The 13,040-nt window shown below is 42.8% G+C and overlaps 1 protein-coding gene and 1 pseudogene across 1 annotated transcript; both read left to right on the plus strand.

The window, feature by feature from the left end:
• Positions 1-5,250: 5,250 nt before the first annotated feature.
• On the plus strand, positions 5,251-8,686 carry LOC139392642 (zinc-binding protein A33-like). Its single transcript, XM_071140767.1, has 6 exons — positions 5,251-5,768; positions 5,984-6,070; positions 6,505-6,735; positions 6,925-6,947; positions 7,020-7,150; positions 7,248-8,686. Exons 1-6 carry the CDS (start codon positions 5,370-5,372, stop codon positions 7,778-7,780), a joined length of 1,404 nt encoding a protein of 467 aa, XP_070996868.1. The 5' UTR covers positions 5,251-5,369; the 3' UTR covers positions 7,781-8,686.
• A 2,021-nt stretch (positions 8,687-10,707) lies between these two features.
• Positions 10,708-12,596, plus strand: LOC139392939 (nuclear factor 7, brain-like; annotated as a pseudogene).
• The last annotated feature ends 444 nt before the right edge of the window (positions 12,597-13,040 follow it).

Genomic DNA, 13,040 nt, shown 5'->3' on the forward strand with positions numbered 1-13,040 from the left:
AGCTTAAGAGGAAGAGGACATTTTGGGACAGGCACGGGGAACCAGGAACCTCTCCTCTCCCCAGGATCCTTGGCGGAAGTGCACTGCACACTCACACTTTGTACCGTGGAGAAACACTCTTTTCACCATCAGGAAATGACTTTTTCGCAGCAGGTTAGAAGAACTGACGCAGCAGGTTAGGGTAATTAATGTAGCAGGTTAGGAGACAGAAATCCAGTCTTAACCTGCTACGAAAATCCTTTTGTATCCAAGGGATATGAAAAGAGTCTGTCCTATGTACTATCAGCTCTGTAACACCCTGATAGAGGTGTGAGACTGGTGGAGGGGTCCTGATACTCTCCAGAAGGAATCTGTCACTGAGACGAGTCCCAGGGAGGATAGTAAGAGGGAACACTGCATGTCAAACTGCCAAAGCTCATTAGAACCTAGAGGGATTGACAGCCATTCTCAGACCCAATGAGGCTCCTAGTTGCCTGGCTGCCTGGGAAAACATTGAACGGTATGAGAGAAATAATGAATCCCTAAGCCTGCGTCCGTCGCACCGGCTCCCTGCCACTCTCCATCTGAGAGAGAGAGAGAGAGAGAGAGAGAGAGAGAGAGTCAGGAGACAATATTTAGTTGAGTCTGTTGAAATTGCTTGCTAATAAAATTACAGTAACCCTTGGTGTCTCACATATTTGAAGCAAATTGGATTAACTTTAGGACAATTTTTCATCTTGATTTAAAAGTATGATAGATGTGATAACAGCATATTTCATTGGATGACCATGTCTGTATACCAAAATCACTTTGTTTCGAAGTTGCGTGAAAAGAGTCTGTCCTCTGTACTATCAACTTGGAGCCCCAATGAGTCTCCAAGTGTTACGATGAGCGAAGGGGGGGAACACAAGAGCAGACTCAGAAGAGGAAGCCGGGATGAATTGAACACAGAGAAATGGGGAGTGCAGTACCGGGGTAGCTCAGATGAGTTGCAAAAACCAGGAGTATAGAGTGAGGTTGGAATTGGCTGAGTAGAACAGGGGAACAGGTCCTGAGGGGAATCCAGGGTAATGGTGAGGAGTGATATCCAGCGCAAGGTGGTTGGTGGTGAGATGTGGGACAGGAGCCAGAGAGAGCGCTAACTGAGGTGGCAGGAGTGAGTATATGTAGAGGTCTTGATTTATGGGACGAGTTGCAGCTGGTAGGGATCTGCTCCGACTCCAGCACACCTGTCTCCAACCACACACACACACACACACACACACACACACACAGAGACAGAGAGAGAAAGAGAGAGAGAGAGAGAAAGAGAGAGAGAGGACAATATTTAGTTGAGGCTGTTGAAATTGCTTGCTAATAAAATGATAGTAACCCTTGGTGTCTGACATATTTGAAGCAAATTGGATTTACTTTGGGACAATTTTCCATCTAGATTTAAAAGTATGTAACACATAATAACAGCATATCTCATTGGGTGACCTGTTTGTATACTTATACACAACTAAGTAATACTACCATGTCTTCACCAGCAGTAAGTAACAGTCTACAATGTACGTAGTTTGGAATGTGTTTCAAAGTAACAACTGTTTCTCTTTTTAATGTCTGGACACTTACTGACATCTAGTGGTAAAGTACAGTTCTCACAACACAGGTACAGCAGGTACTTCACTAGTTTAATTAGAAGTTGTATTATTGTTGTTTTATGTCACTCTAGTCTGTACAATATATTTCCTAATAGATATTACAAAGGTGACAGCTGCATATTCACTGTATATACGGATACCAGTTGGTTTGACAAGACTTGTCTGACTGTTAGATTGTCATAATGTGGGTTGGTAGCACAGGAGGTTGGTGACACCTTAATTGGGGAGGAAGGGCTCGTGGTAATGACTGGAGCGGAATAGGTGGAATGGTTTCAAATACATGGTTTGATGCCATTACATCCGCTGCCTTCCAGCTATTATTAAGAGCCGTCCTCCCCTCAGCAGCCTCCACTGGTTGGTAATATTGTGCATACACCCCTGAGCCAGAGCCTTAGTTTCTGTCTGGAGCAAGCAGAGTGAAATGTGACTGTAAGTTTTGGTTTTGTTGTCTAGCAACTCTCCATAATGTAACGACAGAAACTGCTGGTCATTGTGGGTGGAGGCCATTTCAACACTATCAACCTGCACTTTGATCCACCAAGCCACCACAACTTACATTGCCAAGTTGATCGATTCTAACATCGAACCAGGAGGGCATTTTGGGACAGACACTGGGCCCCAGCACTCTGTTCTCTCACAGGACACTTGGGGTCCGTGCCAGTGTTGTAGTGCCCAAGTCCAGGTTAGGGACTTGACTACAACGCTGGGCAGTGATCAGCACACTGTCATACTGTGCTGCTTAAGAGCTTAAGAGGAAGAGGACATTTTGGACTAGGCACTGGGAACCAGCACCCTCTCCTCTCCCCAGGACCCTTGGGAAGTGCACTGCACACTCACACTCTGTACAGTGGAGAAACACTCTTTTCACCACTTCGATCAGGAAGTGACTTTTTCTCTGCAGGTTAGGAGAACTTACACAGCAGATTTGGAGAACTAACGTAGCAGGTTTGGAGACTGAGTTAAGGTTAGGAAAAGGGTTAAGGTTAGGGTTAGCAAAAATGCTCTCCTAACCTGCTACAAAAATTACTTTGTATCGAAGTTGCATGAAAAGAGTCTGTCCCCTGTACTATCAACTTGGATCCACGATAAGGCCCCAAGTTGCCTGGCTAACTGGAAGAATGGTGGACAGTATGAGTGAAATAATCACTAAGCTTGCGTCCATCGCGCCACCTGCCTGCCACTCTCCATCTTAGAGAGAGAGAGAGAGAGAGACAGACAGACGGGAGACAATATTTAGTTGAGGCTGTTGGAATTGCTTGCTAATAAAATGACAGTAACCCTTGGTGTCTGACATATTTTAAACAAATTGGATTTACTTTAAGACAATTTCTCATCTAGATGTACATGTAATAACAGCATATCTCATTGGATGACCATGTCTGTATACTTATACTGTCACGACTTCCGCAGAAGTTGGTCCCTCTCCTTGTTCGGGCGGAGTTCGGCGGTCGACGTCACCGGCCTTCTAGCCATCACCGATCCACTTTTAATTTTCCATTTGTTTGGTCTTTGTTTTCTACACACCTGGCTTCAATTCTCCCCATTACATGTTAATTATTTAACCCTCTGGTTTCCCCCATGTTTGTGTGTGTGTTTGTTTTATTGTAAGGCTGTATTATGACGGCTGGTATTATTGTTGCCGGGTTTTGTTGTTACGCCAGTTTATTTTGTGGTATCGGTATTTTTCCAGCACCATAGTATTGTGTTTTGTACTGGTGTTTTCCTGAATTAAATACCTTGTCCACACATCTCAGCTCTCCTGCGCCTGACTCCTTTCACCAGTTACCCACAGCCTTGACATATACACTATTAAGTAATACTACCATGTCTTCACCAGGAGTAAGTAACAGTCTACAATGTAGTTTTGCTCATTGCAATGTCTGGATACTTACTGATATCTGGGCTCTGGCTGGGCCACTCAAGGACATTGAGACACTCTTCCGTTGTCTTGGCTGTGTGCTTAGGGTTGTTGTCCTGTTGGAGGGTGAACCGTCGCCCAGTCTGAGGTCCGGAGCGCTCTGGAGTAGGTTTTCATCAAGTATCTGTCTGTACTATGCTCTGTTCATCTTTCCCTCGAACCGGACTAATCTCCCAGTCCCTGCCGCTGAAAAACATCCCCACAGCATGATGCTACCACCAACAATCTTCACCAAAGGGATGGTGCCAGGTTTCCTCCAGATGTGACGCTTGGTATTCAGGTCAAAGAGTTGAATTTTGGTTTCATCAGACCATAGAATCTTGTTTCTCATAGTCTGAGAGTCCTTTTGGTGCCCTTTGGGAAACTCCAAGCTGGCTGTCATGTGTCTTTTACTGAAGAGTGGCGTCCGTCTGGCCACTCTACCATAAAGGCCTGATTGGTAGAGTGCTGCAGAAATGGTTGTCCTTCTGTAAGGTTCGCCCATGGCCACAGATGAACTCTGGATCTCCTTTAGAGTGACCATTGGGTTCTTGATCACCTCCCTGACCAAGGCCCTTCTCCCCTGATTGCTCAGTTTGGCCCGGGTTGCCAGCTCTAGGAAGAGTCTTGGTGGTTCCAAACTTCTTCCATTTAAGAATGATGGAGGACACTGTGTTCTTGGGCACCTTCAATGCTGCCGAAATGTGTTGGTATCCTTCCCCAGATCTGTGACACAATCCTGTCTCGGAGCTCTACGAACAATTCCTTCGACCTCATGGCTTGGTTTTTGCTCTGACATGAGGGACCTTATATAGACAGGTTTGTGCCTTCATAAATCATGTCCAATCAACTGAATTTACCACAGGTGGACTCCAATCAAGTTGTAGAAACATCTCAAGGATGGTCAATGGAAACAGGATGCACCTGGCCTCAATTTCGAGTATCATAGCAAAGGGTCTGAAAACGTATATATATTGTTTTCTTCCAACTTGTTCAAGTGAATTGAACTCCCTTTAAACGTTGTTGATTGACAGATGATACATTTTTTGTCATCTACTGCCATTTCAAGTTCTCACAACTAGATGAGGATATCATCCTACACAGAGTACATGTATATATAGTACACAGTAGTTTATACAGAATATCTATACAGAGACAGACAAACTGAACACTTGCAAACTTGCAAACTTGAAATGACATAATTTTGATCTGAAACACCAGATTGAAGAATTCACTTCAATACATAATGCGAGAGAGAGAAAGACTGCAATAGCATTTAGTTGAGGAATTGTTTGTTAGTAAGATGACATGTACCTTGGTGTGTTGAAAGACAGGTTCAAAGTAAATTGGCTATTTTCCGACTAGATTTGAAAGTACACTACATATAATAACAGCATATCTCATTGTGTGACCATGTCTGTATACTTATAAACTATTAAGCAATACTGCCATGTCTTCACCAGCAGTCTACAATGTAGTTTTGCAATGCTTTTCACAGTAATAACCGTTGCTCTTTGCAATGGCTAGATATCTAGTGGTAAAGTCCTTGTTTGATTTAACATATTTTTTATTGTTGTTTTATATCCCTCTAGTGTGTGTTATATCACTCATTATTTCTGGTTGGTACACTACACACACCTGAGTTTCTGCCAGGATGCAGAGGGAAATGTGATAGTTCTGGTTTTGGTTTCATTTCCTGGAATATGAAAATGTAACTGTGGGTGGAGTTTTAGTCTGTATCATGTCTTTATAACCAGTATAACCTGCCCCTTTAGCCACAACTCAGTTAACTTGCTTTATGGATTCTAGCCTTAACCAAGACAGAATAGCACACAGAGTGATAAATAATAATGGAAGCCAGCTTGTCTCTCCTGGAGGAACACCTCTCTTGTCCCGTGTGTTGTGACATATTCAGCAACCCCGTCGTCCTCAAATGCAGCCACAGCTTCTGTGAGGAGTGTCTCCGGAAATACTGGAAGGACTTGGAGATTTTCCTGTGTCCTGTATGCAGGAGAGAGTGTTCTGCTGAGGAACCGAGCCAAAGTTTGGCCTTAAAGAGTCTCTGTGAATCGTTCCAGAGAGGAAGTGAAAAGGAGAAAGAATCTCAGGATATCTGCCAGCTGCATGGAGAGAAACTCAAACTCTTCTGTTTTGATGACAAACAGCTCATCTGTGTTGTCTGTCACATATCAAAGAAACATAAAGGCCATGACTGCTATCCCATTGAGGAGGCTCTGCCTGATTTGAAGGTGAGACATATTTCAACATGTTTGCCTTTATTTAACTGATAATTGTGTGATTTGATTTGTTAACTTTGCCCTTGTTTAAAGAAAAATGGATCCCTCTGTGACTGAATAAAGACATGACTAGCTGAGTACTGTACAATGAACGCCTGACTCAGTTTTGTTTAATCTACATAAACGTTTAGCAAGGTTGACAAATTTCACTTCTTATGTCATTCTAGAGTGAAATCAAGGCTCCTTTGCAAAACAAATTGGGAAAAATGACCACCGCCAAACTGGAAGAGGAAAACTGTGTGGAACACTTAATGGTAGTTCACAGTAATACATATTTTCTAGTAAAGATGAAGTGCATTCGGAAAGTATTCAGACCCCTTGACTTTTTACAAATGATGTTACGTTACAGCCTTATTCTAAAATTAATTCAATAGTTTTTTTCCTATTCAGACCCTTCACTCAGTACTTTGTTGAAGCACCTTTGGCAGCGATGACAGCCTCAAGTCTTATTGGGTATTACGCTACAAGCTTGGCATGCCTGTATTTGGGGAGTTTCTCCCATTCTTCTCTGCAGATCCTCTCAAGCTCTGTCAGGTTGGATGGGGAGCATCGCTGCACAGGGAAACTAAAACAAAACATGGATTGCTGTCATACTTTGTCCATAGACTGCTTCAGGGTATAGAAACCAATATGTAAATCTGTAATTTGGGTGAACTATCCTTTTAAGTTTCCTTCTTGTCTATGGTAGGTCCAGGGCCAACTTGGAGAGGAGCAGATAAGGGGGGTGTTTAAGAAATTTTACCAGTTCCTAGAAGAAGAAGAGGCTGCCAGGATAGCTGCTCTGAAAAAGGAACAACAGCTGAAATATGAAGTGATGAGAGAAAGAATGGAGAAGTTGACCAAGAATATCTCAATGCTTTCTGAGACTATCGGACTTATCAAAAAGGACATGGAGACTGATGATATCACATTCCTGCAGGTATGTGGGCCAGTATTATTTAATTTATGTCAATTGGTGGTGAATACAATTGTTTCACAACTGTCAATGGACATACCTGTAAGCTATGAGGCAAATAAGCATATTTACAATGATTGACAGGTTTATTGCCTTTTATTTCACAGCCACCTCATACTGTAACAGTGTCATTTGTCCATGTTGTTTTTATAGAACTACGAGGCCGTACTTGTCAGGTAAGTCCCATTTTATTTTATCTCTTTTCCATTCCATTGAATGGAATCACTAAAGTTAAATTATTACCCTAGAGCCGAGTGCACACCTCCAGACACTGCTGCAAATGCTGAGATGGGGCCAGGAGCATTCATTGACATGGCCAAGCATGTTGGATGTCTGACGTTCAAAGTCTGGAACAGTCTGATTAAGATTGTTGACTACAGTAAGTCCAGGGTATTTCACAATTCAATTCGCCAACATTTGTGAACAGAATATATCTTTCAATAGTTCTGTGAAATGGTTTATCTGTATCTCCTTAGATCCTGTAACCATGGATCCAAACACAGTGTCCACAAAGCTCATCCTCACTGATGACCTCACCACTGTGACGTGCTGTGAGGAAAAGCAGAGTCTTCCAGACAATCCTGAAAGGTTTCATGTAGGAGTGTTGGGGTCTGAGGGCTTCATTAAAGGCAAACATTTCTGGGACGTTGAGGTAGGAGACAGCGATAACTGGTCTCTGGGAGTAGCCAAAGAGTCCATTGTGCGGAAGAAGCTAGTAAAACTGGATCCTGAGAGTGGATTGTGGACCATCAGATATATTAATGGGAAATACAAAGCAGGTGTGAAATCACGCAAAGAGATCAAGGTAGATGAATGCCCACAAGTGATCCGAGTATGTCTGGACTGTGACAAGGGGGAGGTCACATTCTCCGACCCCACTATGAGCAATACTCTGTACACCTTCAAACACACATTTACTGAAAAGCTGTTCCCATACTTTAGTATAGGCAGTCTTAAAAGCCCACTGCGCCTTTGTAAGAGACCCCTCACTAAGGTAACTGAGACGTGAGCTGGGGCACGAGGCAAATCTGCTCATTGGGCGCTGCACTGCGGATTCCCTCTGCTCCAGCCTCTCCAACCTAATGTGTGTTTGTGTATGTGTGTGTGTATATCGGAGGGGTTGTGGGAAAAAGCAGAAGATACTAAAAAGCAGAAAGGACAGGTTAAAAGTAAATGGGATTTACTGTAGGACTATTTTCAGACTAGAGTTGAAATGATGTAACATATAATAGCAGCATATCTCATTGGACGACCATGTCTGTATACTTATAAACTGTTAAGCAATACTACGATATCTTCACCATCAGTAAGTAACAGTCTACAATGTAGTTTTACAATTAGTTTCACAGTAATAACTGTTTCTCTTTTTAATGTCTGGGCACTTACTGACATCTAGTGGTAAAGTATTGTTCTCACAACACAGGTACTAATTGGCACATCACTAGTTTGATTAATAACAAAAAGGTCACTAGTCTGTACAGTGTATTTCCTAATAGATATTGGAAAGGTGACAGCTGCATATTTCCTTTACTATGTATTATATGATATGTGTAAAAGCTGCTATGACAAGACAAGACTTATTAATACATGGCTGTGTTAGATCACTCATTATTGTTGGTTGGAACACTACACACATCTGGGTTCCTGCCAGGACACAGAGGGAAATGTGGTAGTTTAGTTTCCTGGAATATGAAAACTTAACTGTGGGTGGAGTTTTAGTCTGTATCATGCCTTTATAACCAGTATAACCTGCCCCCTGCGCCACAACCCAGTCAACCTGCTTGCTGGATTCTAGCCTTAACCAAGACAGAATAGCACACAGAATGATTCATTAAATTGGCAGCCAGCTTGTCTCTCCTGGAGGAACACCTCTCTTGTCCTGTGTGTTGTGACATAAATAAAACTCTTACTGACAGTTGTGGCTGCATTTCGTGATGTATTGTTGTCTCTACTTTCTTGCCCTTTGTGTTGTTGTCTGTGCCCAATAACGTTTGTACCATGTTTTGTGCTGTTACCATGTTGTGTTGCTACCATGTTGTATTGTCATGTTGTGTTGCTACCATGTTGTATTGTCATGTTGTGTTGCTACCATGTTGTGTTGCTACCATGTTGTATTGTCATGTTGTGTTGCTACCATGTTGTATTGTCATGTTGTGTTGCTGCCTTGCTATGTTGTTGTCTTATAGGTCTCTCTTTATGTACTGTTATGTTGTCTCTCTTATTGTGATGTGTGTTTTGTCCACTGCTCAAAAAAATTAAGGGAACACTAAAATAACACATCCTAGATCTGAATGAATGAAATATTCTTATTAAATACTTTTTTCTTTACATAGTTGAATGTGCTGACAACAAAATCACACAAAAATTATCAATGGAAATCAAATGTATCAACCCATGGAGGTCTGGATTTGGAGTCACACTCAAAATGAAAGTGGAAAACCACACTACAGGCTGATCCAACTTTGATGTAACGTCCTTAAAACAAGTCAAAATGAGGCTCAGTAGTGTGTGTGGCCTCCACGTGCCTGTATGACCTCCCTACAACGCCTGGGCATGCTCCTGATGAGGTGGCGGATGGTCTCCTGAGGGATCTCCTCCCAGACCTGGACTAAAGCATCCGCCAACTCCTGGACAGTCTGTGGTGCAACTGTCCAGGATGGAGCGAGACATGATGTCCCTGATGTGCTCAATTGGATTCAGGTCTGGGGAACGGGCGGGCCAGTCCATAGCATCAATGCCTTCCCCTTGCAGGAACTGCTGACACACTCCAGCCACATGAGGTCTAGCATTGTCTTGCATTAGGAGGAACCCAGGGCCAACCACACCAGCATATGGTCTCACAAGGGGTCTGAGGATCTAATCTCGGTACCTAATGGCAGTGAGGCTACCTCTGGCGAGCACATGGAGGGCTGTGCGTCCCCCCAAAGAAATGCCACCCCACACCATGACTGACCCACCGCCAAACCGGTCATGCTGGAGGATGTTGCAGGCAGCAGAACGTTCTCCACGGCGTCTCCAGACTGTCACGTCTGTCACATGTGCTCAGTGTGAACCTGCTTTCATCTGTGAAGAGCACAGGGTGCCAGTGGCGAATTTGCCAATCTTGGTGTTCCCTTGCAAATGCCAAACGTCCTGCACGGTGTTGGGCTGTAAGCACAACCCCCACCTGTGGACAACGGGCCCTCATACCACCCTCATGGAGTCTGTTTCTGACCGTTTGAGTAGACACATGCACATTTGTGGCCTGATGGAGGTCATTTTGCAGGGCTCTGGCAGTGCTCCTCCTGCTCCTCCTTGCACAAAGGCGGAGGTAGCGGTCCTGCTTCTGGGTTGTTGCCCTCCTACGGCCTCCTCCACGTCTCCTGATGTACTGGCCTGTCTCCTGGTAGCGCCTCCATGCTCTGGACACTACGCTGACAGACACAGCAAACCTTCTTGCCACATCTCGCATTGATGTGCCATCCTGGATGAGCTGCACTACCTGAGCCACTTGTGTGGGTTGTAGACTCCGTCTCATGCTACCACTAGAGTGAAAGCAAGCACCGCCCGCATTCAAAAGTGGCCAAAACATCAGCCAGGAAGCATAGGAACTGAGAAGTGGTCTGTGGTCCCCACCTGCAGAACCAACCCCGCAGGAGGCCTTTTGCCTTTTGGTAGGCCGTCTTTGTAAATAAGAACGTGTTCTTAACTGACTTGCCTAGTTAAATAAAGATTCAATAAAAAATAAATGTACATCACCCTTGTCGTCCTCAAATGGCTTTTGTGAGGAGTGTCTATAGAAATACTGGGAGGATATGGACAATCTGCTGTGTCCTGTATGCAGGAACGAGTGTTCTATTGATGAACCTAGCCTAAGTTTGGCCTTAAAGAGTCTCTGAGAATCGTTGCAGAGAGGGAGTGAAAAGGAGAAAGTATCTCAGGACAATTGCCAGCAACATGGAACTCTTCTGTTTTGATGACAAGCCGTTCATCTGTGTTGTCTGTCACACATCAAAGAAACGTAAAGGCCATGACTGCTGTCCCACTAAGGAGGCTCTGCCTGATTTGAAGGTCAGTTTGTGAAAGTATCTGTTCCCTTTGCTTTTATTTTAACTGGTAATTTAAATCACATTATGTGACTGAGTAGAGAGTGACTGGCTGGATTAAAAGACTGGTCTGTGTAACATACATTTACCATGTTTACAAGAATCACTTTTCATTTATTTTTAGAGAGAAATCCAGCGTGTGAGTTCCACTTTGAAGAAGGAATTAAAAAAACATGAACACAGCCAAGATGTACCATCCAACCTGGGAGGAGCATATACTGTCATTTTAAAAAAAAAGTTTTGAAATGTAGAAACATTTGAGCAGTGGTCAAGTTTGGTCAAGTCCATTATGGTCAAGTCCAGTGTGGAGAGGAGCAGATAAGGGGGGAGTTTAAGAAACTCCACCAGTTCCCAGAACAGGAAGAGACAGCCAGGACAGCTGCCCTGAGAAAGGAAGAGCAACAGAAATGTCAAGTGATGCGAGAAAGAGCTGAGCCGTTGACCAAGCAGATTTCAACCCTAATAGAGACTATTCAAATGATCAAGGAAATGGAAGTTGACAATATCACATTCCTTCAGGTAACGGTAAAGACTTTTTAAATAACAAAGATGTAAATTCTCAACATGAGCTCATGAACTCACTGCAAAAACGAATGTTTGTCTAAAGGACGCAAGTGTCACACTGCTAGTCTACAGTCAAATGTCGTATAACGCCTTGAAATTCTCAACCAGGTCGGAATTTGCTGGTGAATGAGTTCACAACTGTAAATTAGTTATTTCTCTGTGAGTTTTTTCTCAATTATCTCAGTGTCATCTGATATAACATAGTGAAATATGTCCTTCTTTTGTACAATTACAAGGTCATACTTAATAGGTATGTTGTAAATTAAGTCCCATTTCATCCCTACTAAATACATGTTACACTCCATTTACAACAGCACTGATGTTTTCTTATTCCCATAGAGCCGAATCCACAGCAACAGACACTGCAGATGCTGAGATAGTGTCCGGAGCATTCATTGACATAGCCAAGCATGTGGGATCTCTGAAATCCAAGGTCTGGAAGAAGATGCTTCGGATCGTTTACTATAGAAAGTCCAAGTTTTTCACAAATGTTGTTTTTTAATATCTTACTGTAGCAAATAAGGCCACAATACTTTTTTTATTTGAAATAGTTTTATCTCCCATTACACCCACACACTTCAGTATTAAAGTACAATATAAAAGTAAAATAAACTTTCCCCTTAAAGCTTCAGTGACCATTGATCCAAACAGCGTCTGCAAGGCTCATACTGACTCATGACCTGACCACTGTGACATACAGCGAGGAGAGGCAGAACCTTCCAGAAAATCCTGAAAGGCTTAAAATGGGAGTGTTGGGTTCTGAAGGGTACAGTAAAGGCAGACATTTTTGGGATGTAGAGGTAGGATAAAGTGATAATTGGACCCTGGGAGTAGGCAAAGAGTCCATTGTGCGCAACAAGTCACTCAAAATGTAGATTGTGGAGCATCAGATATATTAGTGGGAAATATAGAGTATGTGTAAACCCAGACATCCAGATCAAGTTGGATGAGAGCCCACAAGTAATCAGAGCACGTCTGGACTGTGACAAGGGGGAGCTGACATTCTGCGATCCCACTAAGAGCACTACTCTGTACACCTTCAATGATACATTCACTGAAAAAGTGTTCCCATACTTTTACAGTACCAATCAATTGGTCCCACTGCGCCTTTTGTCAGTTAGCCCCAACTTTGGGCAGAATATAAACATGAGTGGAGACAGGTTGCTAAGTTTATAATATGTGGGGACAAATATCTACTAACATGTTATTTAGTTGAAGTATCAATTGTAGGGACCCCATTGTGTGAACTTTAGTTGAATCCAGCTCCATGTAAATAGCTGTAAGACTTGCCTCAACACAAAGCATACTATGGGTATAAGTAGTGTAATCTAATTGATGCCAATGGCATGTGGTATGGTAACAACTGTCTATCTCATAATGCTTGTACAAGTGTTTACAACAGTTGTTACAGTATGTAAAATAAGTAAAGTACAGTCAGCTATCTAAATAAATATTAAAAGTTTCTATTGCATTTCATGTTGTGCTTTTCTATTTAACTGAATGTAGATTCTTAATTATATAAGTGGGTTTAGCTCATTTAATTCATTAACACGTTATAAAATAAAGTTTCAATTTGCTACCATTGCAAATATTCACCACTAGATGGGGATCTCCAACTAC

This window comes from Oncorhynchus clarkii, chromosome 33 (assembly GCF_045791955.1).
Source record: "Oncorhynchus clarkii lewisi isolate Uvic-CL-2024 chromosome 33, UVic_Ocla_1.0, whole genome shotgun sequence".
In the NCBI taxonomy this organism is placed as follows: Eukaryota; Metazoa; Chordata; class Actinopteri; order Salmoniformes; family Salmonidae; genus Oncorhynchus; species Oncorhynchus clarkii.

Excerpts from the sequence above, each read along its gene's own strand:
- LOC139392642 (XM_071140767.1), top strand. The coding sequence starts at position 5,370 with ATGGAAGCCAGCTTGTCTCTCCTGGAGGAACACCTCTCTTGTCCCGTG. Across the intron at positions 6,736-6,924 it reads ATGATATCACATTCCTGCAG|AACTACGAGGCCGTACTTGT; the intron begins GTATGTGGGCCA and ends TTGTTTTTATAG. Across the intron at positions 7,151-7,247 it reads GATTAAGATTGTTGACTACA|ATCCTGTAACCATGGATCCA; the intron begins GTAAGTCCAGGG and ends GTATCTCCTTAG.